Source organism: Dryobates pubescens, chromosome W (assembly GCF_014839835.1).
Source record: "Dryobates pubescens isolate bDryPub1 chromosome W, bDryPub1.pri, whole genome shotgun sequence".
In the NCBI taxonomy this organism is placed as follows: domain Eukaryota; kingdom Metazoa; phylum Chordata; class Aves; order Piciformes; family Picidae; genus Dryobates; species Dryobates pubescens.
Genome location: NC_071656.1, coordinates 272,415 through 298,528, shown reverse-complemented (window position 1 = coordinate 298,528; position 26,114 = coordinate 272,415). Strand labels below are relative to the sequence as shown.

Sequence of the window (26,114 nt, the reverse complement as noted above, 5' to 3'; positions counted from 1 at the left end):
AGAACTTTCTCCTTACCTTGAGCCTAGACTTCCCCTGGTGCAGCTTGAGACTGCGTCCTCTTGTTCTGTCACCTTTGCTTCAGGCTTTACTGCTAAGGCTGGTCCTCAGTCTCTGGAAGGAAAAGTCTGGAGGAAGGAAGACCCTCCCTTAGTCAAGAAAGACTGGGTAGGAGACCATCTAGATAAGCTGGACACCCACAAATACATGGGTCCTGATGGGGCTAGGTTATTGCTAAGTCTCTCTTCAGCATTTCTGAAAGGTCACAGAGAACAGGGGAGGTGCCTGAGGATTGAAGGAAAGCCAATGCCACTCCTGTCTTCAAAAATGACAAGGAGGACACAAGCAACTACAGATCAGTCAGCCTCACCTCTATCACTGGAAAGGTGATGGAGTAGCTCATTCTGCAGGTTATCTCTAAGCACATGGAGATAAAAAAGATTATCCGGAATTGTCAACATGCTTGATCAATCTGATAGCCTTCTATGATGGTGTGACCAGCTGGGTAGATGAGGGGAGAGCAGCAAATGTTTTCTACCTTGACTTTAGTAAGGCTTTTGACACTGTTTCCCATAACATCCTCATAGGGAACCTGAGGAAGTGTGGGTTAGAAGAGTGGACAGTGAGGTGGGTTGAGAACTGGATGAATGACAGTGCTCAGTGGGTTGCAATCAGGGGTGCAGGGTCTAGTTGAAGGCCTGTGGCTAGTGGTGTTCCCTGTGGGTTTGTACTGGGTTCAGTCTTCAAAATTTAAGCCACCTGGATGAAGGGGCAGAGTGCACTCTCAGCCAGATTGCTGATGATACCAAACTGGGAGGAGTGACTGATATACTGGAAGGCTGTGCTGCCATCCAGTGAGATCTGGACAGGCTGGAGAGCTGGACAGAGGAGAACCTAATGAATTTCAACAAGGGCAAGTGTAGAGTCCTGCACCTGGGGAGGAAAGACCTCCTGCACCAGTACAGGTGAGGGGCTGACCTACTGGAAAGCAGCTCTGTGGAGAAGGACCTGGGAGTGCTAGTGGACAAGTTCATCAAGAGCCAGCAATGTGCCATCATGGCCATGAAGGCCAATGGCATCCTGGGGTGCATCAAGAAGAGTGTGGCCAGCAGGTAGAGGGAGGTTCTCCTCCCAATCTACTCTGCCCTAGTTAGACCACATCTGGAATATTGTGTGCAGTTCTGAGCTCCCCAGTTCAAGAGGGACAGGGAACTACAGGAGAGAGTCCAACTGAGAGCTGCAAGGATGATTAGGGGACTGGAGCACCTCTCTTAAGAGAGGCTGAGAGACCTGGGGCTGTTTAGTCTGGAAAAGAGCAGACTGGGAAGGGATCTGTTGTGGTTTAATGAGCAGACAGATTATGGATGCTTATAAATATCTAAAGGGTGGAGGTCATGAGGACAGAGCTGGGATCTTATCAGTAGTGTCCAGTGATAGAATAAGGGGCAATGGGTGCAAACCAGAACACAGGAGGTTTCACTTGAACTTAATGAGGAACTTCTTTCCTGTGAGGGTACTGGAGCACTAGAACAGGCTGCTCAGAGAGGTTGTGGAATCTCTTTCTCAGGGATGTTTCAAAACACACCTGGACACATTCCTGTGTGACCTGATCTAGATAAACCTGTGTTAGTGGGAGGGGTTAGAGTAGATGATCTCTGGGGGTCCTTTCTAACCCCTACCATTTTATGATTCTGTGAGTACAGGGGAATGATCACTTCCCTGCTTCTGCTGGCCACACTATTGCTGATCCAGGCCAGGATATTGGTGGCCTTCTTGGCCACCTGAGCACACTGCTGGCTCATGTTCAGCCATCTGTCAAACAACACCCCCAGGTCCTTTTCTTCTGGGCAGCTTTCCAGCCACTCTGCCTGAATCCTGTAGTGGTGCATGGGGTTGTTGTGACCCAAGTGCAGGACTCAGCACTTAGCTTCATACAATTGACCTCACCCCCTGATCCAGCCTGGCCAGATCCCTTTGCAGAGCCTTCCTACCCTCAAGCAGATCAACACTCCTGCCCAATTTAGTATCATCTGCAAACTTAGGGTGCTCAATCAGATCATCCAGATCACTGATAAAGATATTAAAGAGAAGTGACCCCAGCACTGAGCCCTAGGGAACCCCACTAGTGTCTGGCCGATAACAGGATTTAACTCCTTTCCCCACCACTCTTTGGGCCCAACCAATCAGCCAGTTCTTAACCCAGCGAAGCCTCCACCCATCCAGGCCATGAGCTGCCAGTTTCTCCAATAGAATGCCATGGGAAATGGTATCAGAGGCTTTACCAAAGTCCAGATAAACAACATTCACAGCCTTGCCTTCATCCACTAAGCAGGTCACCTTGTTGTAGAAGGAGATCATGTTGGCTAAGCAGGACCTGCCCTTCATGCTGACTGGGCTTGATCCCTTGTTTGTCCTGCACATGCTGCATAATGACACTCAAGATGAACTGCTCCATGACCTTCCCTGGCACTGAAGTCAGACTTTCAGGCCTGTAGTTCCCTGGATTCTCCTTCTAGCCCGTTTTGTAGGTAGGCATCACATTGGCAAGCCTCCAGCTGTCTGGGACCTCCCCTGTTAACCAGGACTGCATGGACAGTGGCTTGGCGAGCTCCTCCAGCAGCTCTCTCAGTACTCTTGGCTAGATCCTATCTGGCCTCATAGACTTGTGAGTGTCCAGGTGACCTGGCAGGGGGGATTAACTGATTCCTCCTGGGTTATAGGTGTTTTTTCTCCATGCCTCTCTTCCAGTTCAGGGGGCTGAATACCACGAGAATAACTGGTCTGAGGCAAAGAAGGCATTAAGTAACTCAGTCTTCTCCTCATCCATGGTGGCAATGTTCCCCCCCCACATCCAATAAAGGGTGGACATTCTCCTTGGCTCTCTTTTTGCTGTGCTGGTTTAACACAGCCTGCTTTCCCCCAACACAGAAGTGAGGGAAAGTTACACACACAAAAAACCCCACTGGGTTGAGATAAAGAGATTTACTGATAAAAATGAGATCATACAATGCACAATTACCTTAGCCTATTTGCAGAAAAGTGCAGCAAAATGCAGAAGGCAGCAGGAGAAGCCAGAGACACACCTCCCCCCATCCCACAGCCAGCCCATTAGAAAAGGCCAACACCCCAAACACGGAAAACCAAAAGCAGAAACCGGAACAGGAAGCCTCTCATGTTACAATCTGAACTTCAAGCCCTATAATACTTTGCTCCAGCCAGCACTTTCATTTTGAAGCTGGCATGATGGGAGCATGATACTGAATATCAGCAACAGATTAAACTCAACCCATTACATTAATGCATTTGCAAACAAATTTTTTGTTATTCTTCAGGGCAGTGTCCAGATTGAGTTCTAGCTTATAGCCATCCACTGCAACACTCCAATCATGAGAGTCATCCCATGATGTTTCTGTGATGGTGACCAAGTCATAGCTGTCCTCCTGCACAATGGCTTCCAGTGACTTCTTGATGATACACAGAAAGCTTCTTTGTGTTTCACCAGAAAAATACAGTGAGATATTGAAGACTTGTAATTTAAGGTTACAAACCTGTTGCTAGTAAAACAAACATTATCTGATTTCTAAAACAAACTATTTTTGTATCATAAGGGAAATATGTATTGTGTATGTATGTAAGTATATTAAAATAATGTTATCTTTTACGTGGTAAGGATAAAAGCTTGACTTCTTGTTCACACTTTCATGTTTTTTATCACCTGTTACAGAACAATGACACTGAAGATGAAGAGAGATTATGGAGAGATCTTATTATGGAGAGAGTAACGAAATCTGCTGATGCTTGTCTTACTGCTATCAATATTATGACATCACCAAATATGCCTAAAGCCGTATATATTGAGGATGTAATAGAAAGAGTTATTCAATACACAAAATTTCATTTGCAGAATACTCTCTATCCTCAATATGATCCTGTGTATAGAGTGGATCCTCATGGTGGTTAGTATGCTAAATGTTTTGCATTTAATGTTTTGTTGTCATATACATATCTTCTGATGCGAGTGTCCAATTTTGAGAACAATTTTTAAACTCTTGCATCCAGAGTTCAGAGCAATTATGAAAATACAACAGTTTTGCTTTCTAATTGATTCTACTAAATAGTTTTTCTGCTGTAAGCAATTGCATTTGCAAAGCTGTAATCAGTGAAATATTTTCATAACATTTTTCTGATGAAGATGATCATCTTTCTAATATTTGATATAAGTAAAACACTGAAAAAAAATCAGCAAAGATTTTTTTTTCCTAGGTGGCGTTTTAAGTTCAAAAGCAAAACGTGCCAAGTGTTCCACCCACAAGCAAAGAGTTATAGTGATGTTGTATAACAGAGTTTGTGACATTGTCAGCAGTTTGTCAGAGTTGCTAGAGATACAGCTTCTTACTGATACAACTATTCTTCAGGTAAGTTTTATCAGAAGAATTTCTGTCTGAGAATGTTTTTTCTTTCCTCAGAGAGACTGTAAAGTGTGATTGTCTCAATGACATGAAGTATGAAATAAGTACAAACTTTTGAATGATTAACATAAGTGACTAGTTAGTTGTGTAGCATGTAATATGCAGAAGAGCATTTAATGTTCAAATCATATGGCTTTTATTGTACACTGAAAAGTGTTAACTGTATTCAAATATCATTTAATAACTTCATTTGCAAATAATATGAAGTAATACTACTTGTTGTTGAATACCTTACCTGATGAATTCATAACCTAATTGTCAAAGTGTATAAATATCAGTTTGTTGGTCTAAATATACTTACAATAGCTTCTTTTCATTGATAGGTGTCATCTATGGGAATAACACCTTTCTTTGTAGAAAATGTCAGTGAACTACAGTTATGTGCCATCAAATTAGTGACTGCAGTAAGTAATTTTTAAGTTGCATTTTCATGTTCCTATACTTATGAGAGCTATTACTGCACTTACATAAGCTGTATTTTTGTTGGCAGCAAATTGGAGTTTAGAACTACTTCTATTCTTGCATGTTTTTACAATTTGATATAATAATCTAGGAACAGTATTAAATTTACTTGAGCTGCTACTCCTATTTGCAGAGTACTCTATAGGAAGAAATAGCCTACTTAAGCCAAGGAATTTACTTACTTTTGGTTATATTGTTTAAAGTGTAAGCACAAGCCTCTTCCTGTCACCTGTCCTTTGTTGATTTAAGATATCTTAACAATATGGTTTTCCTTATTTCCTTCGTTAAGATTTGAATTTATGCAGTGGAATATGCTATAGAACTAGTAGGATGTTTCTATATAATAGAAGATCCTTTTCCTCAGAACAGGTGGCTATCAGAAAAATTAATGAGGCAGCTAAAATATTATTTCAGGAAAACTGCAGTGCAACACAGTTGTGCTTGTTCAAGTGGATGTTTTCCAACTTTGTAAAGATCACACACTCCAATATTTATTAAAGTAATTCCGCCTAAACAAAAGGAGAGGAAAACTCTTCCATTTATGGGGTCAGGATTGTGTATTTCACATCAAGCAAGCTTATGGTATGAAGTAAAACTGGTTTCTGAAATGTGCTCTAAAGCCACACCTTGAGTACCGTGTCCAGTTCTGGGCCCCTCAATTTAAGAAGGACATTAAGATACTTGAATGTGTCCAGAGAAGGGCAACAAAGCTGGTGAGAGGTCACAAGTACAAGCCCTATGAGGAGAGGCTGAGGGAGTTGGGGTTGTTTAGCCTGGAGAAGAGGAGGTTCAGGGGAGACCTAATTGCTCTCTACAACTACCTGAAAGGAGGTTGTAGACAGGTGGGGGATGGTCTCTTCTCCCAGGCAACCAGCAACAGAACAAGAGGACAGTCTCAAGCTGTGCCAGGGGAAATTTAAGCTCAAGGTGTGGAGAAAGTTCTTCACAGAAAGAGTAATTAGCCATTGGAATGTGCTGCCAGAGAGGTGGTAGAGTCACCAACCCTGGAGGTGTTCAAGAAAAGGATTGGATGTGGCACTTGGTGCCATGGTTTAGTTAGTCATGAGGTGTTAGGTATTAGGTAATAGGTTGGACTTGATGGTCTCTGAGGTCTTTTCCAACCTGTTTGATTCTATGATTAAGAATCATAGTTTTGCTCTATGCTGGAATCTGAAAGCTTAGCATGACACTGTGGCTTTCTTATACAGTACCATTGGCAGAAATTTTTTTAAACATGCAATATTTTTAAAAGCTATTACACATTTATATATTTTATAAAGAAATATTTGCTTTGAAAAAATAATGCAATGTATTAAAAACAAGGTATGCACTAAATATAATTTAAATGTCAAGTGGATGTGCCTATATATAATTGTTAACAATCTCTTTAACAAGCAATATTTTGTGTAACAATAAATATTTTTTTAACAATCCTGTAACTGTTAAATAGGTATTCTCCAGGTATGAAAAACATAGACAGTTAATACTAGAAGAAATTTTCACTTCCCTTGCGAGACTACCAACCAGCAAGAGGAGTTTGAGAAACTTCAGGTAATTTCTTACACTGATAAATTTACAGTTTCATAGATGTAGGATTTTAGGGTTCAGTATCAACTTGTTCTTTAAAAATCTACAACTCCACAACCTGCTTGCATTAAACCCTTACATCTTTTTTCTCTGCTTAGAGAGATTAACTGCATATTTATCTTGGCACAATGCTATTGCTAAGCCAATCACAACCACAACAGCTAATAGATTTAGGCATATTGAGCAGACCAATGGACGATTTAACTCCTCAAAATAACTTTCAGTTATAGGAACAGAAAATTCAATAAACTCATATGGGACATTGTTGTGGGTTGAAATTACCCCCAACTAACTTGGAGAACTACCCCCCCAAGCTAAAATTGCCTGACCAGCTTAGTTTGGGATAGAAGCAAATGAATCTCTATCTACAAGCAAACTACAATCTAGAAATATGAAATGCAAATGAATATGTACAAATTATACAATATATGCACTATATATATATTTTTACAGTTCATAAACAACACAGAAACTCCTCAGACCCCCCTGGATGGAAACAGGGGACCCATTCACCTCCTCCCCCACTCCCTCCCTCCTTCCTGTTACCTCACACAGTAGTCAGAACAGAGATACCTGATAAGGCCATGGAAGAGAGAGAGATAAGTTGCAAGCAGAAGTGACAGAAAAAGAAAAATAACAACTGTTTATGCCTCTGCTCTGTATTCCCATTAGCAATCCAATGAATTATATAGATATTGTCATTACTTTCCTTTTGCATCCAATGGTAACTTCCAGTCTTTGCAGTCAGGATCTGGGCTAAAGATCCCCCTTCAAATGGTAACAGACATTTACAGTGGCATTACTATATCCCCTATATCTCACAAAACGGAGGTAGTAATTTCCAAACCTGCCTAACAAGCCTCTAAACTAGTTTCTTTGCCATAAACCAGCAAACACAGTCAAACATTCACGAAACAATCCAATTATAAAGCAACACACTTAAACAAGAATAGACCAAATGCCACAAAATCCAGAATAACTTCATTTTGGCTTCCTTATTCTGATTATCAATTAATCAATCGAGCAAAGCCCCAGGTTGGGTGTCAATAATAAAATGTGGTAGGCTGAAATTACCCCCCCAACTACTTGGAAATTACCCCAGAGTAAATTAAAAAAAACAACCAACCAACCAACCAAAACCTCAGAACTCAGAAGCAAAATGAATGCTATATTTACAAAAGGCAAACTAAAATCTAGAAGTATAAAATGCAATTTACATATATTTAGAACTCAACAATCAGAATTCCTCCCCTGGTGTGGTGGTTTGAAAGGAAAGGCTCTGCTTTCCCTCCCCCACTGAGAAAGAGACCACGGCTAAACCCAGTCGGAGAAATGAGAGTATATTTTACAAGGAAACAGATTATATGTAACACAACAAATACAGGTATTTTACAATATATACAGAAATATACAGCAAATAAACACAGTCAGAAACCAGACCCCCCACAGAGGGGGCTTCCCCCTGTGCCCCCTTCACCCCACTACCTCGCTTCTCCCCCAAAGAGGAAGAAGATGAGAAAAGAGAGGTTAGCACAGCGGACAGAGGCCTATGCACAGGGAGTTAGTTTCTTATCTCTTGGCAAGAAGCCCAGAAGCAGATCCAGCCGAAAGGGACAGCGAAGGAAGGAAGACTGAGAGAAAGTTCCAGCCGCGCTGGGACTAACCTCACCTCCCACCTTAACTTGGCCAATGAAATTCGTTTAGAATACCAAAATATTTTATAAACATTTAGCCAGTGTGCCCCTTCCTTAAAGACACAGCGTCGAACGGTCACAGTCCACCCCTTCTAAACAATTTCACTGGTCGTTCGCACTGTCCATCCAATCAGAAACAATATTTACAGTTCGTGAGTAAAGTTCATAGTCCGTTCTGGCTATACTCAGATGCAGATGATTCAGAAGTCCAAAGAAGTCAGGAAATAAGAAAATGGAAACAGCTTGTCTCTCTGCAGACGAAGTGAAGAAAAGGCAAACAGGAACACAGGGACTCTTAGTTGACTCAGGGCTCTCAGGTTTCGTGCACTGTAGATTCCTCAGGGATTCTTCCTTTGGGCGCGTTGTAGCTGTATAACAGTCTGAAGTCAAACTCTTTCAGCTAAAGTTAAATTTCTTTGTGGAATACACTGAATTTGACCATTCTCCTGCATTACCCAATAAGTGTGACCCGGACCTTCTGCTGAAACCACCCCTCGGACAGGTCTAGCCTCTCCTGAGGGTGAAAATACCCAAACAGTTTTACCTAACAGGTTCTTTTCTCTAACAACAGGAACTCTATCACCTTCTACTTTCTGTAGCAGATCTGAATGTGCCGGTCCAGCTCGGTTCACTGAACCTCTACTATTCACCAGCCAGGTTGCTTGTGCTAAATGCTTCTCCCAGTTTTTCAAAGATCCACCTCCCATGGCTTTGAGAGTGGTCTTCAACAAACCGTTGTAGCATTCAATCTTCCCTGCAGCTGGTGCATAGTAAGGAATGTGGAAAATCCACTCAATACCGTGCTCTTTTGCCCAGCTCTTTACAAGGTTGTTCTTGAAATGAGTTCCGTTGTCTGACTCAATCCTCTCTGGAGTTCTGTGTCTCCACAGGATCTGTCTCTCCAGACCGAGAATGGTGTTGCGTGCAGTTGCATGTGGAACTGCATAAGTTTCCAGCCATCCGGTGTTTGCCTCTACCATAGTTAGCACGTATTGCTTACCAGAACGAGAACGTGGTAGAGTGATGTAGTCAATCTGCCAAGCTTCACCATACCTGTACTTGGACCATCTGTCACCATACCACAAGGGCTTAATTCGCTTTGCCTGCTTAATGGCAGCACAAATGTCACAGTCATGGATGACTTGTGCGATAGCATCCATGGAAATGTCTATGGATCTGTCACGAGCTGTCTCGGTCCGGAGAGGGAAAGAGACTAGTTCTTTTGAATATTCCCGTGTTGTGAAATTAATAGGCACAAACGAGGCCAAAATATCAAGAGCTAGACTATTTATTACATAGAGAAAATGGAAATAAGAAGGGGAGAGGGAGAAGATAGAGAGGGAGAGAAAGAGAGAGAGAGAAGAGGAAAGGAATCATATTACCACACCCCTCACCCACCCCAAGACAGTTTGAGTCTGGGGAGGAAAGGTGCTGGGTTTGTAGAGAAAGGGTGCTGAGGCTTTGGCTGGAGATGCGATGTGATCCCTCTGGGCAGCCTGGGTCTGTAGAGAAAGGGTGCTGAGGCTTTGGCTGGAGAATAGATGAGGACCCTCTGGGCAGCGTGGGTCAGCTCCATGAGTGGCAGCAAGCGGGACTTAGGACACGGAGAGAGGGTTCAGTCTGCTTCCTTCCTTCTCAGCAGCATGGTCCTCCTTCAGCGTTTTTCTCTCTGCGTTTTTCTTCCCTCCATTGCGGTTTTCTTCCTCAGCGTTTTTCTTCCAACTGAGCCAGTAGTGGTCAAGTCTTTTATACAGTTTTTGTCCTTAGGTATGTGTCCAAGCATTGTCCCTCAGGAATTCAGGAGCCAGGAAATCATAAGTATCCAGATATCGTTCCCCAGGAAGTCTTTTTGTGTCAGGAGACAGGTGGAGAGTCCATTGACTCATCACCCTCCATTCCTGGGGGTATCTGATAGCTGTCTTGAAGGCCTGATGGTCTGGGTCCTTGGGTCATTGTTATAGGCCAGCTGCAGCCCAGTGTTATCACGATGCAATCACAAGGTGATTTGCATCCAGGATTGGTCTTTGCTCTGCCCCACAACATATTGTCTGGGCAAGCAGCAAGTGATTTTATCTTTGTTGAGTCATACAAGGAATTTAGACTCTTACAGGAGCCCACTGGTATGTTGCATCTCTGCCTTGATGTCCTGATGAATCGTGAGCCCACCTCGGTGCTTCCAGTCGAGATCAAGTTCAGAGTCCTTGTCTACTTGAGAAACTCTTGCAGCTAAATCTGCCTGATGGTTGTGCTGCTGGTCCTCAGTAGCTTTGCTCTTAGGAATGTGAGCATCAATGTGTCTCACTTTCACTGCAATTCTCTCTATTCGATCAGCAATGTCTTGCCACAGGTCGGCTGCCCAGATGGGTTTTCCTTTCCTCTGCCAACCATTCTTTTTCCAGTTCTTTAGCCAACCCCATAGAGCATTGGCTACCATCCATGAGTCGGTGTAGAGATAAAGCTTTGGCCATCTCTCACGTTCAGCTACGTCGAGAGCTAGCTGGACAGCTTTTACCTCTGCAAACTGACTGGATTCTCCTTCTCCATCCTTCGCCTCTGCAACTCGACGTGTTGGACTCCACACAGCAGACTTCCACCTTCGCTTGTTCCTGACGAGATGACAGGAACCGTCTGTGAACAAAGCATATTTCTTTTCATCATCAGAAAGGTCATTGTAAGGAGGAGCTTCCTCAGCACGAGTTACTCTCTCCTCTGGAGGTTTAGTACAGTTGGTACCTTCAGGCCAACTTGAGATCACCTCCACCAGACCAGGTCTTTAAAGATTTCCCATTCGGGCTCTCTGTGTTATCAGAGCCATCCACTTAGACCAGGTAGAATCTGTGGCATGATGTGGTGTGGAACCTTTGCCTTTGAACATCCAATTCAAACCTGGCAAGCTGGGAGCTAAGAGAAGATGTGATTCAGTTCCAATCACTTCAGAAGCTGCTTTCACTCCTTCATAGGCAGCTAGAATCTCTTTCTCTGTTGGAGTGTAATTAGCCTCTGAACCTCTGTAACCTCGACTCCAGAAACCAAGAGGTCGTCCACGTGTCTCACCTGGAGCTTTTTGCCACAAGCACCAGGTTGGACCATTGTCACCTGCAGCCGTGTACAAAATGTTCTTGATGTCTGGACCATCTCGGACAGGTCCCAGACCCACTGCTTGTACTACCTCTTGCTTTATCTGGTCAAAGGCTGCTTGTTGTTCAGGTCCCCAGTGGAAACTGTTCCTCTTTCGAGTCACATCATACAGAGGTTTCACAATCTGACTGTATCCAGGAATGTGTAGTCTCCAAAATCCCACTATCCCCAAGAAACGTAGAGTTTCTTGCTTGTTTGTGGGATTTGCCATGGTAGAGACTCTGTTTACCACATCCACTGGAATGTGTCGGCATCCATCCTGCCACTGCACTCCCAGAAACTGGATTTCTGTGGTAGGACCTTTCACTTTGTCTCTCTTGATGGCAAAACCTGCATTCAGAAGAATGTCCATGATTTTGTTACCTTTCTCAAAGACTTCCTCAGCAGTTTTACCCCAGATGATGATGTCATCGATGAACTGGATGTGTTCTGGAGCACCACCTTCCTCCAGAGCATCGTGGATTACTGCATGACAGATGCTTGAGCTGTGGATCCAGCCCATTGACAGTCTGTTGAAAGTGTACTGGATTCCTCTCCAGGTGAAAGCAAACTGAGGCCTGCATTCCTCTGCTATGGGAATAGAGAAGAAGGCATTAGCAATGTCTATGGTAGCATACCATTTGGCCTCTTTGGATTCCAGCTCATATTGCGGTTCCATCATGTCTGGTACTGCTGCACTCATAGGCGGAGTTACTTCATTCAGGGCTCGGTAGTCCACTGTCAGACGCCAGTCTCCATTCGGCTTTCGCACAGGCCACACTGGACTGTTGAAAGGTGAATGAGTTTTGCTGATGACTTTCTGACTCTCCAACTGACAAATCAGATTCTGAATGGGCAACAAAGAGTCACGGTTGGTTCTGTATTGTCTGTGATGCACAGTCTGAGAAGCAACCGGCAATTTAATGTCCTGAATCTTGTGTTGTCCCACAACTGCAGATTCATCAGAAAGTTCAGGTCTTGCAGACAGCTTCAGTTTTTGTCCATCAATTTCTACAGAAGCTACTCCAAAAGCCCATTTGCAACCTTTAGGATCCTTGAAACGCCCTTCTCTCAGAAAATCAATTCCCAATATACAAGGTGCGTCAGGTCCGGTCACAACTGTATGCTTCTTCCACTGTTTACCAGTTAGACTTATATTAACCTCTACCTTACTTAACTCTTGAGATCCACCAGTGACTCCCAGAATAGTTATAGACTCTGATCCTTGATAATTTGATGGCAATATGGTGCACTGAGCTCCTGTGTCAACCAAGGCCCTGTACTTCCGAAAGTGTGAAGTGCCAGGCCACTGGATGTACACATCCCAATAGATTCTGTTATCTCCATTATCCCTCTCCTCCCCCTGGCGGGAGGCAGGGCACCCCTAGTTATGGGGTACATGTCCACAGGTGCAACGAGCACACTGTGCAGTGTTAGAACTGGAGCCACTGTTGGAGCTGTCATAGTTGTCCTGGGGAACTGTGGAAGTAACAGCTACCCTTCTGGTATTTCTGCCCTGGGTTCTGCCACTTTGCAGTTCCCTCAGTCTTCTGAAAAGATTAGAAGTTGGTTGACCATCCCACCTGTTCATGTTCTCACCAAACTGATCACGCAGGGTAATCCAAATAGTCCTACGTGACTGCCTTGGTGGTCTGTTTTGGTTTGGTCTGTTTTGGAATGACCTCCTTGGAGAACGTCTATTCCTCACAGCTGAAACCTGCACCCACCTGGAGGAAGAATTGGAATTATCTCTTTGTGCCAATTGGCATATGGAATCTTTGATTTCATCCTTCAGCTCTCTCATGCAATCCTTCATCTCACTAGACAGAGCTTTAATGGCTGAAACCAAAGAAACACGTGTCATGCTATCATCCAATTGTCTTAGTTGATCAGTGAATTGGCCAACCGTAGGAGGATCTCCACCATAATTTCTTGCCACAATTCTGCTTGCCAGAGTGTTTGCATAATTGGAAGGAGCAAGTTTGATAAGCTTTTTAGCAAGACCAGCTGCCACAGGAATATCATCAGGATTCAGAGTATCATGGTCACCATAGAGTATCTCTCTAACAGCAAATTCTCTCAGACGCTTAATTCCCTCATCTATGGTAGTCCAGGGCTTAGGATAATTGAATTTTCAGTATTTGGTCAAGTTAAAAGGGGCAGCAAGAAGACCTCCACTCTGGACTTCCGGAGGGCGGACTTCAGGTTGCTCAAGGAACTAACTCAGAAGGTTCCTTGGGAGACAGCCCTTAGAAACAAAGGGGTCCAGGAGAGTTGGGACTACTTCAAGGAGGAACTCTTGAAGGCACAGGATCAGGCTGTGCCAATGCGCCGGAAGAGGAGCTGCCGGGGCAGACGGCCAGCCTGGATGGGTGATGAGCTTCTAAAAGAACTAAGGGAAAAAAAGAGGGTGTATCATCTTTGGAAGAAAGGGGAGGCAACCCATGAAAAGTTTAAGGATGTTGCTAGGTCTTGTAGGAAGAAAATTAGGGAGGCAAAAGCACATTTGGAGCTTAGACTGGCCTCTGCTGTGAAGGACAACAAAAAGTCCTTCTATAAATACATTAATAGCAAGAAGAAGGGCAGGGACAACCTCCACTCCTTGGTGGACACGGAGGGGAATGTTGTAACAAAGGATGAGGAGAAGGCAGAGTTACTTAATAACTTCTTTGCCTCAATTTTTTCTAGCAGGACAGAATGTCTTCCAGACAGCTGGCCTGCAGAGCTGGCAGAAGGAGTTAGGGAGCAGCATAGTCTTCCTCTGTTCCAGAATGGGGTAGTTGGTGATCTGCTTAGCCATTTGGATCCCCACAAGTCCATGGGACCAGATGGGATCCATCCCAGGGTGCTGAGAGAGCTGGCAGATGTGCTGGCCAAGCCGCTCTCCATCATTTTTCAGCAGTCCTGGCTCACTGGAGACATCCCAGACGACTGGAAGCTGGCCAACGTGGTGCCCATCCACAAGAAGGGCCGGTTGGATGAGCCAGGGAATTATAGACCTGTCAGCCTGACCTCAGTGCCAGGCAAGATTATGGAACAGGTCATCCTGAGTGCAGTCGCACAGAACTTGGAGGATGGCCAAGGGATCAGGCCCAGCCAGCATGGGTTTAGGAAGGGCAGGTCCTGCCTGACCAACCTGATCTCCTTCTATGATCAGGTGACCCGTCTGGTGGATGCAGGGCAGGCTGTGGATGTAGTCTACCTGGACCTCAGCAAGGCCTTTGACACCGTCCCCACAGCAAACTCCTGGCCAAGCTGTCAGCCCATGGCTTGGATGGGAGCACACTGCGATGGGTTAGGAACTGGCTGGAGGGCCGAGCCCAGAGAGTGGTGGTGAATGGTGCCACATCCAGCTGGCAGCCAGTCACCAGTGGTGTGCCCCAGGGATCAGTACTGGGCCCCATGCTCTTTAACATCTTTATTGATGATCTGGATGAGGGCATTGAGTCCATCATCAGTAAATTTGCTGATGACACCAAGCTGGGGGCAGGAGTTGATCTGCTGGAGGGTAGAGAGGCTCTGCAGAGGGACCTCGACAGGCTGGACAGATGGGCAGAGTCCAACGGCATGAGATTTAACACATCCAAGTGCCGGGTTCTGCACATTGGCCACAGCAACCCCATGCAGAGCTACAGGCTGGGGTCAGAGTGGCTGGAGAGCAGTCAGGCTGAGAGAGACCTGGGGGTGCTGGTTGATGGTAGACTGAACATGAGCCTGCAGTGCACCCAGGCAGCCAGGAGGGCCAGTGGCATCCTGGCCTGCATCAGGAACAGTGTGGCCAGCAGGAGCAGGGAGGTCATTCTGCCCCTGTACACTGCACTGGTTAGGCCGCACCTTGAGTCCTGTGTCCAGTTCTGGGCCCCTCAGTTTAGGAAGGATGTTGACTTGCTGGAGCGTGTCCAGAAAAGGGCAACAAGGTTGGTGAGGGGCTTGGAGCACAAGCCCTATGAGGAGAGATTGAGGGAGCTGGGGTTGCTTAGTCTGGAGAAGAGGAGACTCAGGGGTGACCTTATTGCTCTCTACAACTACCTGAAGGGGGCTTGTAGACAGGCAGAGGTTGGTCTCTTCTCCCAGGCAACCAGTACCAGAACAAGAGGACACAGTCTCAGGCTGCGTCAGGGGAGGTTTAGGCTGGAGGTTAGGAGGAAGTTTTACACAGAGAGAGTGATTGCCCATTGGAATGGGCTGCCTGAGGAGGTGGTGGGGTCGCCGACGCTGGGGGTGTTCAGGGCGAGGCTTGACAGGATGCTTGGTTGTATGGTTTAGTTGATTGGGTGGTGTCAGATGATAGGTTGGACACGATGATCTCGAAGGTCTCTTCCCACCTGGTTAATTCTATTCTATTCTAAAGTAGCTTCTATTCCATGGAAGGTCATCTCGGGAAGGGTATCTCAGGGAAACCGCCATTAGAAGGCGTATCCACAGATTAACCTTACCGAGAATCCTGGCTAGATGTCTATCTATTCCATTATCCTTTGAGAGAGTTCCTAGCTGAGCTGCCGACTTGTCTCCAATTATTAGAGCTGGAGCACCTGTATCATAACACCTAGCAAGCCAAGATAGGATGGGTTCCTTATCTGCTCTGAGGTAATCTTCATGGACATTGCGAATCTCCTGCCTCGGTGACGAGCATTCGGTGATGGAATCTTGCTCTCCATCTATCACATCTTCCTGAACCTTTTGTCCCCATAATCCTGTTGTCACTCTCCTAAGGACCTCTTTAAGCTGAAAAGCGCCACTGCCAGCTGCTGTCTTAGCTGCATCTCCATCCTGTGATGATCTCAATAACTCAGCTATATCTCTAAGACAAACCTTCTCCTCATCTCCAGCAGGCCCTTTCCTAGCAGAGGTTCCCTCACCAGGATCAGTCTCCTGCTCTTCTCCTCCATTAGCTCCACTAGCTCCTGGATCAGCTTTGGCCTTTCCACCTCTGGTCTTTAAGACTGCTACTTGTTTAACTGGAGCTGTGTTTGAATTTACAGCCATCCTGATAGAAGCTGACAGGTCCTGATCTAAACCAGCTGCCGTGGGGGCCCCTTCCGGTCCTGTCATGGCGGACGGAAATGACCTTGTCTCATTACCGGTCGCCATCTTGGGGATGGGAGCTGCCCCTGGCTGCTTGCCAAAGTCAGGGAGCGGAGCATTTAAGGCAGCTTTTCCAATAGGTTTTGCTATTTTTCTAACTGACGCAGATTCTCCCCCTTCGTTGTCACTCGAGGACTCTGGGGCAGATTTAGAGGAACGCCTACGCTTCCTAGATTTTTGTTTTATCACAAAACATGGTCGAGAAACCTTTTTCTCTCTATGTAGAGCCCACAGCAGATAGACATTAATTATCAGCAACAGCAGGATTACACCCGTCAAATAAATCACCTTAAGATCCCAGCCAGCACTTAAAGTTACTCTTTGACCTCCTGAAGTGTTAAACTCCCTTATCTCGATCGGCAAAGTGGAAGACGTTCTATTGCCGTAATTAGTGAGCCGAAAAAAACCCAAACAGCGTTCATACAACAGCTGGATCCTATGCATAAACCACAAATAGATTTTACGCATTAAATATTTACCTATTTGGTCTAACATCAATCCGATGCAGTACCGGTAGACCAACATGCCACAGACCGAGAAGAATAAACATTCTAAAACCCAGAGCACCTTCATTTTGTTTCTCCGGCTGAGACAAGCCGGAGAACTTAATCAACTTAATTACTTAATTACCAGGCCCCACGTTGGTGAGCCGAAAAAAAAGGAGTGTGGTGGTTTGAAAGGAAAGGCTCTGATTTCCCTCCCCCACTGAGAAAGAGACCACGGCTAAACCCAGTCGGAGAAATGAGATTATATTTTACAAGGAAACAGATTATATGTAACACAACAAATACAGGTATTTTACAATATATACAGAAATATACAGCAAATAAACACAGTCAGAAACCAGACCCCCAACAGAGGGGGCTTCCCCCTGTGCCCCCTTCACCCCCCTACCTCCCTTCTCCCCCAAAGAGGTAGAAGACGAGAAAAGAGGGGTTAGCACAGGAGACAGAGGCCTATGCACAGGGAGTTAGTTTCTTATCTCTTGGCAAGAAGCCCAGAAGCAGATCCAGCCGAAAGGGACAGTGAAGAAAGGAAGACTGAGAGAAAGTTCCAGCCGCGCTGGGACTAACCTCACCTCCCACCTTAACTTGGCCAATGAAATTCGTTTAGAATACCAAAATATTTTATAAACATTTAGCCAGTGTGCCCCTTCCTTAAAGGCACAGCGTCAAACGGTCACACCTGGGCAGTCCAGGGGCACCATTAGGAGTCTCCTCCCCTCCTCCCTTCTCTTCCTGGTACCTCACGCACAGTAGTCAAAACAAAGATTATCCCAGGAAGGCCACACAGAGAGAGAAAGGTTGCAAGCATAAGTGACAGAAGAAGAAAGAAAGAGCTATCTGTGCAACCAAGTATAAGCTATTCAGCAAATGAATGGAATAATATATACCTATGAGTTGTTATTGTTCAGTCCAATGGTAATTTATTTACCTTTTTAACTCTTAAGTCTATGGAAAATCCCACTAGATAAATATTTGGAACACAGCTTTCTAACTTTGGTTTGTTTTGTCTTTTTTGTTTAGTTTTAGTGTTAATGTTGTCTTTTTTTATTAACAGATTAAACAGCAGTGAAACTGATGGAGAGCCTATGTATATTCAGATGGTAACAGCACTAGTTCTGCAGCTTATTCAGTGTGTAGTGCATTTGCCATCAACAGAAAAAGAGTCTAATTCTGAGGAGGAATCAAACAAAAAAGTAAAATTTTAATATTTTTTTACTTTTTTAAAAAGAAAAACAATTTTGTGTGTGTGTGAGGAATGACTTTGTAAGTATAGTATTTTATATATGGTTATGTAGTAATTAAGTATTGCAATACTGTCTGCTATAATTATTTGATGAATTGTTGATCTGGAAATCATATTTCTGTGTACACTAACAGACAAATCTTGTTATTTTTAGGTGGATCAAGATGTGCTTATTACTAACTCATATGAAACAGCCATGAGAACAGCACAAAACTTCCTTTCTATTTTCCTTAAGAAGTAAGTACTGTTGCGTTCTTTAGTGTATTGATGAAACCAACTCCAAATAAAATCTGTCACATGTTAAGACAAAACAAACACTTCACAATGCTAAATGCATACTAATAAAGTTACTTATAACAATATATTTTAAAGATCCCTGAAAGAGCTACTTGTGTTCTATTCTGTTGGAACAGAAACTCTGCAAAGAGTTATTAATGCATTTAAGAATCTGATAGTTTATGTAGGATTCTTTTATCAGGGCTCTTCTACTCATATGAAGTATGGAAGAAAAAGCTGAATAAATATTTAACTGATGAAAACAGATTCTTTCAGTCATCAGAATGACAAAGACATAAACCCCCTAAGATTATTTTCATGTCAATATATTTAGGAATGTCAGTAGCTCAGCGGGGGAAAAAAACATACCCAAATAACCAAAGGATTTGCAACAAAAAATCCTGAAATTTTTATCATATGTTAACTATGTTAGCTTTTACTGTTAAACCAAAAGATTATTTTTGAGCCATCTAACAATCTTTCTGCATACTTCTGGGGTTTTTGCTAGGTTTGGTTTTTTTTTTACATTCTGATTTCAACCTTTGTGGAGTATATGACTTATCACTGTGAGATAAGTCAGACCAGATTTCAAATCTCCTAAATACCCAATCTATCTTATAGAATATTGATTCAATATTGAATAGAATTTTGAATATTATAGAATATTCATCTATTGTTAGCCTGGAGAAGGAAGCTGAGGGGAGACCTCACTGCTCTCTACCACCCCCTGAAAGGAGGTTGGAGTGAGGTGGGGGCCAGCCTCTTCTCCCAGGTAACAAGTGATAGGACAAGAGAAAATGGCCTCAAATTGCACCAGGGGAGATTTAGAGTGGATATTAGGAAAAATTTCTTCACAGAAGGCATTCTCACGCATTGGAACAGTCTGCCCAGGGAGGTGGTGGAGTCCCCATCCCTGGAGGCATTTAAAAGACACGTGGATGAGGTGCTAAGGGATGTGTTTTTGTGGTAGTGGCTTAGCAATAGTGGTGGGATTGCAAACTTTAGATGAGCAGTTAGACTTGATCTCAAAGGTCTCTTCCAACCTCAACAGGTCTATGGTTCTATAAATGGATAAACCCATTTTTTCTGCTAATATTTTGGCTATTTTTCAGAATTGCATAAAACTGGTTTTGTGGTTAAGCATAGGATTACTTCTGTTTTCATCAGAAGAAAAGCTTAAATGGCTCTCAAATTCTCTTACAAAATGCATTTTCTTTTAAACAGGTGTGGCAGTAAACAAGGGGAAGAAGATTACAGACCACTGTTTGAGAACTTCATTCAAGATCTTCTTTCCACAGTCAATAAACCAGAATGGCCAGCTGCAGAGTTGCTACTTAGCTTATTGGGAAGGCTATTGGTAAGGAATTCTTGTTTTAATTATTATATTATGTGTTATTACAATGAAATGTTATTTCAGCTTGATCTATTACAATGTCATGGGTTGAGTTGAATCTGCTGCTGTTACTCACACCATGCTGCAGTCATGCCAGCTTCAAAAAATGAAAGTGCTAACTGGAGCAAAGTATGATGTGGCTTGAAGTTCAAATTGCAACATGAGAGGCTTTCTGTTCCAATTGCTGCTTTTGGGTTCCAAGTCTTGGGTGTTGGCTCCTTTCTGCAGGCATGGAGGTGAGGTGGGTGGGAGTGGGGTAGCGCACTGGTTTTGTTTTTCTGGTTTATGCTGGGGTTTTTTTGCTGTATTTAGCTGTGCTGCTTCTGCAAATAGGCTAAGCTAAGGTAATCATGCATTGTATTATTAGATTAATTAGATTATTACCTAAGGTAATTACACATTGTGATATGTTATATTAAAGTCTCATCTCTTTATCTCAACCCTGAGTTTTATGTGTTACTTTTCCCCTCACTTTTGTGTTGGGGGTGCATGCAGGTTAGCCCTTGCATTAGCCTGTTACATACAGGAATGCTTTCTGATTGTTGACACACACACACATATGCACCATTTAAGGATTTTCTTACCACCATTATGTAATGTATAGAAAATAAAATTTAGGTCAGAAGATCACTGATGTGGAAATTAGTGAAAATCATATGTATACAATTTCTCCTAGAAGTCCGATTCTACTATTCCATGACATTTTCCACAACAAAAAAAGCCATTGTATAGCATCTAATAACAATATTTATTGGGAATAAAGTGAGACTAACGGCTGTAATTATTCATGTTAAATACTTCTTTGGAGTATTCCTTTATCGCAGAACCTGAAAACAATTAAATAGTTTGGTCTTTTTCCAATAACAGTACATTCTGTAATTCTGTGATTTACTTATGGAATGTGAATATTTTCACTGGCATGTACTTTGAGAGTTGTTCTTCAATATTATAATGTAATTAACACTGTAATTTGAGCTGTTTCTTGGAAAAATATTTTACAGTCACTTGCCTGATAAAATGTAGCTTGCCTTATACTTGTGGGAATAATGAGGAAGTTGGATTATGGTGTTTATCTATTCTATTGCAAAGGATATCTGCTGATGTGATGCCTAGTTTATTTTATAAAAACACAAATTTAAAAAAATATGTAAACATTAAGAAAAAGCTCTTAACAGACATATTTGGAAAGAGAGAGAGATAATAAAGGAAAAAAACATTAACGTAAAGTAAGGAGCATATCTTTGATATAATAGTAAATTACATAATTTTATGCAGCATGGAAATTAGGTGGAATTTTTAATAAGGTCAAGCAATGTCCTGTGAGAAGAATTTAAGTTGCACAAATAATTTTTTTATAACAGTTTATTCTACTTTTCTTAGGTTCACCAGTTCAGTAACAAATCTACAGAAATGGCATTAAGAGTTGCATCACTTGACTATCTTGGAACTGTAGCTGCAAGACTCAGGAAAGACGCAGTCACTAGCAAAATGGATCAAGGATCTATAGCCAGAATCCTCAAACAGGTATGTGAGACATCTTGTACCAGTTGGATTGAGATGTATCAATTTAAAAATTTGAACATTTTAAAGATATGTGAAAAACCAACATTGTGGAGAATTTTTTGTTGTCATTTAGATTTGCGAATCAGTTATACTCCAGTTATAAGTATTGCATTTGTTAATTCATATCTTTCTCACACATTCTCCCTAGTGATTATATTAAGTTGTTAATTACAATGATAAAACCAGTTTTCTTGTGACAATATGGAGTGGCATCTGCATTTTATCCTAAGAGGCCTTAAAAATATATATGTGTACATATACATGCACATTTATATTGCAAAGTGGTAACTGAGCTTATGGCACTCATACACAGACTTTAGACAGCTAAACTGTTAGGCCTGTAAGGCTAGTTTATGTGATGTAGCTGGTATGAGTTGGAGGTGCTTGGGTTTGTGAGTTTTTGGGTTGGTGGGTTTTCATGTTTGGGGATTTTTACTGAACTTGCATATATCTTATGGATGTATATTTGCATTTCTTCTAATGCTGCTTATCAAAATGCTCCAAATCTACAAAGATGGCATTAATTAACAAAGCAATGTATACTATTGGGCTCTCTAGAGTACATAGTATGCTGAGAAAATCTCAGTTCTTGTGCATATCTGATGTAGCGTTATACATTTAGAATAGAATAGAATAGAATAGAATAGAATAGACCAGGTTGGAAGAGACCTTCAAGATCATGTCCAACCTATCATCCAACACCACCCAATCAACTAAACCATGCAACCAAGCACCCTATCAAGTCTCCTCCTGAACACCTCCAGTGATGGCAACTCCACCACCTCCTCGGGCAGCCCATTCCAATGGGCAATCACTCTTTCTGTATAGAACTTTTTTCTAACATCCAGCCTGAACCTCCCCTGGCGCAGCTGTGTTCCATGAGGAATTAGTTCGGGACCTGCTGAGCCACTTGGACACCCACAAGTCCATGGGACCGGATGGGATCCATCCTAGGGTGCTGAGAGAGCTGGCAGATGAGCTGGCCAAGCCGCTCTCCATCATTTTCCTCCAGTCCTGGCTCACTGGAGAGGTCCCAGATGACTGGAAACTGGCCAATGTGGTGCCCATCCACAAGAAGGGACGGATGAAGGAACCTGGAAACTACAGGCCAGTCAGCCTGACCTCAGTGCCAGGGAAAGTGATGGAACAGATTATCCTGGTGGCAATAACTGCGCACCTGAAGGATGGCCAAGGGCTCAGGTCCAGCCAACATGGATTTAGGAAGGGCAGGTCCTGCCTCTCCAACCTGATCTCCTTCTATGATCAGGTGACCCGTCTGGTGGACGTGGGGATGCCTGTGGATGTGGTCTACCTGGACTTCAGCAAGGCCTTTGACACTGTCCCCCACAGTAAACAGCTGTCTAAGCTGTCAGCTCGTGGCTTGGACAGGAACACTCTGTGCTGGGTTAGGAACTGGCTGGAGGGCCGAGCCCAGAGAGAGGGGGTGAATGGTGCCACATCCAGCTGGCGGCCGGTCACCACTGCCATCCCCCAGGGATCAGTGCTGGGCCCCATCCTCTTTAACATCTTCATTGAAGATCGGGATGAGGGGATTGAGTCAGTCATCAGCAAGTTTGCAGATGACACCAAGTTTGGAACAGATGTTGGTCAGTTAGAGGGTGGAAAGGCTCTGCAGAGGGACCTCGACCGACTGGATAGATGGGCAGAGTCTAATGGCATGGCATTTAACAAGTCCAAGTGCCGGGTGCTGCCCTTTGGCCACGGCAACCCCATGCAGAGCTACAGGCTGGGGTCAGAGTGGCTGGAGGGCTGCCAAACAGAGAGGGTCTTGGGGGTGCTGATTGACACCCGCCTAAACATGAGCCAGCAGTGTGCCCAGGTGGCCAAGAGGGCCAATGGCATCCTGGCCTGCATTAGGAATAGTGTGGCCAGCAGGAGCAGGGAGGTCATTGTGCCCCTGTACTCTGCATTGGTTAGGCCGCACCTTGAGTACTGTGTCCAGTTCTGGGCCCCTCAGTTTAAGAAGGATATCGAGACACTTGAGCGTGTCCAGAGAAGGGCAACTTCTGTCAATTAGAATATTATGCTATCACAGAATCACAGAAATGTTCACAGAAACATTCAGGTTGGAAAAGACTTTCAGGATCACTGTGTCGAAATGATAACCCTACTCTACAAGGTTCACCCCTAAACCATATCCCCAAGCACCACATCCAAACTACCTTTAAACACATCCAGGGTTGGTAACTCAAACACCTCCCTGGGCAGCACATTCCAATGCCTGACCACTCTTGCTGTGAAAATGTTTTTTCCTAATGTCCAGTCTAAACCTACCCAGTCTCAGCTTGAGGCTGTTCCCCCTTGTTCTATCACTAATTACCTGTGAGAAGAGACCAGCACCAACCTCTCCACAATGTCCTTTCAGGTAGTTGTAGAGAGCAATGTGGTCTCCCCTCAGCCTCCTCTTTTCATATTAAGCAGCCCCAGCTCCTTCAGTTGTTCTTCATAAGATTTGTTTTCCAGGCCCTTCACAGCTTCATTATCCTCCTCTGCACTCACTCCGTCACCTCAACATCTCTCTTGTATTGAGGTGCCCAAAACCAAACAAAGTACTCAAGGTGTGGCCTCACCAGCACCGAGTTCAAGGGGACACTCACCTCCCTGCACCTGCCACGATGCCATTGGCTTTCTTGGCCACCTGGGCACACTGCTGGCTCATATTCAGCTGCTTGTCAATTGGAACCCCCAGGTCCCTTTCTGCTAGACAGCTTTCCAGTCACACTTCCCCAAGCATGTAGCGTTGCTTGGGGTGGTTGTGACCCAAGTACAGGACCTGGCATTTGGCCTTATTGAAGCGCATTCTGGTAATGTTGGCCCATGGATCCAATCTATCCAAGTTTCTCTGTAGAGCCTCCCTACCCTCATGCAGATCAACACTCCCACGTAACTTGGTGTCATCTGTGAACTTACTGATACATAGAATAGAATACATAGAATACGTAGAATACATAGAATAAACCAGGTTGGAAGAGACCTTCAAGATCATCGCGTCCAACCCATCAACCAATCAAACACCACCCAAACAAATAACCCACGGCACCAAGCACCCCATCAAGTCTCCTCCTGAAAACCTCCAGTGATGGTGACTCCACCACCTCCCCAGGCAGCCCATTCCAATGGGCAATCACTCTTTCTGTATAGAACTTTTTCCTAACATCTAGCCTGAACTTCCCCTGGCGCAGCCTGAGAATGTGTCCTCTTGTTTTGGTACTGGCAGCCTGGGAGAAGAGACCAACATCCGTCTGTCTACAACCTCCCTTCAGGTAGTTGTAGAGAGTAATAAGGTCACCCCTGAGTCTCCTCTTCTCCAGGCTAAGCAACCCCAGCTCCCTCAGCCTCTCCTCGTAGGGCTTATGTTCCAAACCCCTCACCAACTTTGTTGCTCTTCTCTGGACTTGTTCCAGCAAGTCAACATCCTTCCTAAACTGAGGGGCCCAGAACTGGACACAGTACTCAAGGTGCGGCCTAACCAGTGCAGTGTACAGGGGCAGAATGACCTCCCTGCTCCTGCTGGCCACACTGTTCCTGATGCAGGCCAGGATGCCATTGGCCCTCCTGGCTGCCTGGGCACACTGCAGGCTCATGTTCAGTCTACCATCTACCAGCACCCCCAGGTCCCTCTCAGCCTGACTGCTCTCTAGCCACTCTGACCCCAGCCTGTAGCTCTACATGGGGTTGCTGTGGCCAATGTGCAGAACCCGGCACTTGGATGTGTTCAATCTCATGCCGTTAGATTCTGCCCATCTGTCCAGCCTGTCGAGGTCCCTCTACCCTCCAGCAGATTAACTCCTGCCCCCAGCTTGGTGTCGTCAGCAAATTTACTGATGATGGACTCGATGCCCTCATCCAGATCATCAATAAAGATGTTAAAGAGCATGGGGCCCAGTACTGATCCCTAGGGCACACCACTAGTGACTGGCTGCCAGCTGGATGTGGCACCATTCACCACCACTCTCTGGGCTCGGCCCTCCAGCCAGTTCCTAACCCATCACAGTGTGCTCCCATCCAAGCCATGGGCTGACAGCTTGGCCAGGAGTTTGCTATGGGGAACGGTGTCAAAGGCCTTGCTGAGGTCCAGGTAGACTACATCCACAGGCCTCCCCACATCCACCAGGCGGGTCACCTGATCATAGGAGGAGATCAGGTTGGTCAGGCAGGACCTGCCCTTCCTAAACCCATGCTGGCTGGGCCTGATCCCTTGGCCGTCCTCTAAGTGTTGTGTGATTGCACTCAGGATGACCTGTTCCATAATTTTTCCTGGCACTGACGTCATGCTGACTGGCCTGTAATTCCCTGGCTCATCCAACCGGCCCTTTTTGTGGATGGGTACCCCGTTGGCCAGCTTCCAGTCATCTGGGATCTCTCCAGTGAGCCAGGACTGATGAAAAATCATGGAGAGTGGCTTGGCCAGCTCATCTGCCAGCTCTCTCAGCACCCTAGGATGGATCCCATCTGGTCCCATGGACTTGTGGGGGTCTAAGCTGCTGAGGAGAGCTCCTATCACTTGCTCTTGGAACACAGGGAAACTATGCAACTCCCTAGCTCCTTCTGCCAGCTCTGCAGGCCAGCTGTCTGGTAGACGTTCTTTCCCGCTAGTAAAAATTGAGGTAAAGAAGGTGTTAAGTACCTCTGCCTTTTCCTCATCCTGTGATACAACATTTCCCTCCATGTCAACCAAGGAGTGGAGGTTGTCCCTGCCC

The 26,114-nt window shown here is 44.5% G+C and overlaps 1 protein-coding gene across 1 annotated transcript in view; it reads left to right on the top strand.

Moving 5' to 3' along the window:
* Positions 1 to 26,114, top strand: part of LOC104301319 (nipped-B-like protein) — a 254,016-nt gene that overhangs the window by 186,531 nt on the left and 41,371 nt on the right. The window contains exons 17-24 of the mRNA XM_054177739.1: positions 3,723 to 3,954; positions 4,262 to 4,413; positions 4,791 to 4,871; positions 6,380 to 6,480; positions 17,973 to 18,111; positions 18,316 to 18,398; positions 19,662 to 19,794; positions 21,211 to 21,354. Coding sequence (XP_054033714.1) covers positions 3,723 to 3,954; positions 4,262 to 4,413; positions 4,791 to 4,871; positions 6,380 to 6,480; positions 17,973 to 18,111; positions 18,316 to 18,398; positions 19,662 to 19,794; positions 21,211 to 21,354 — 1,065 coding nt within the window. The remainder of the gene's footprint in view (positions 1 to 3,722; positions 3,955 to 4,261; positions 4,414 to 4,790; positions 4,872 to 6,379; positions 6,481 to 17,972; positions 18,112 to 18,315; positions 18,399 to 19,661; positions 19,795 to 21,210; positions 21,355 to 26,114) is intronic.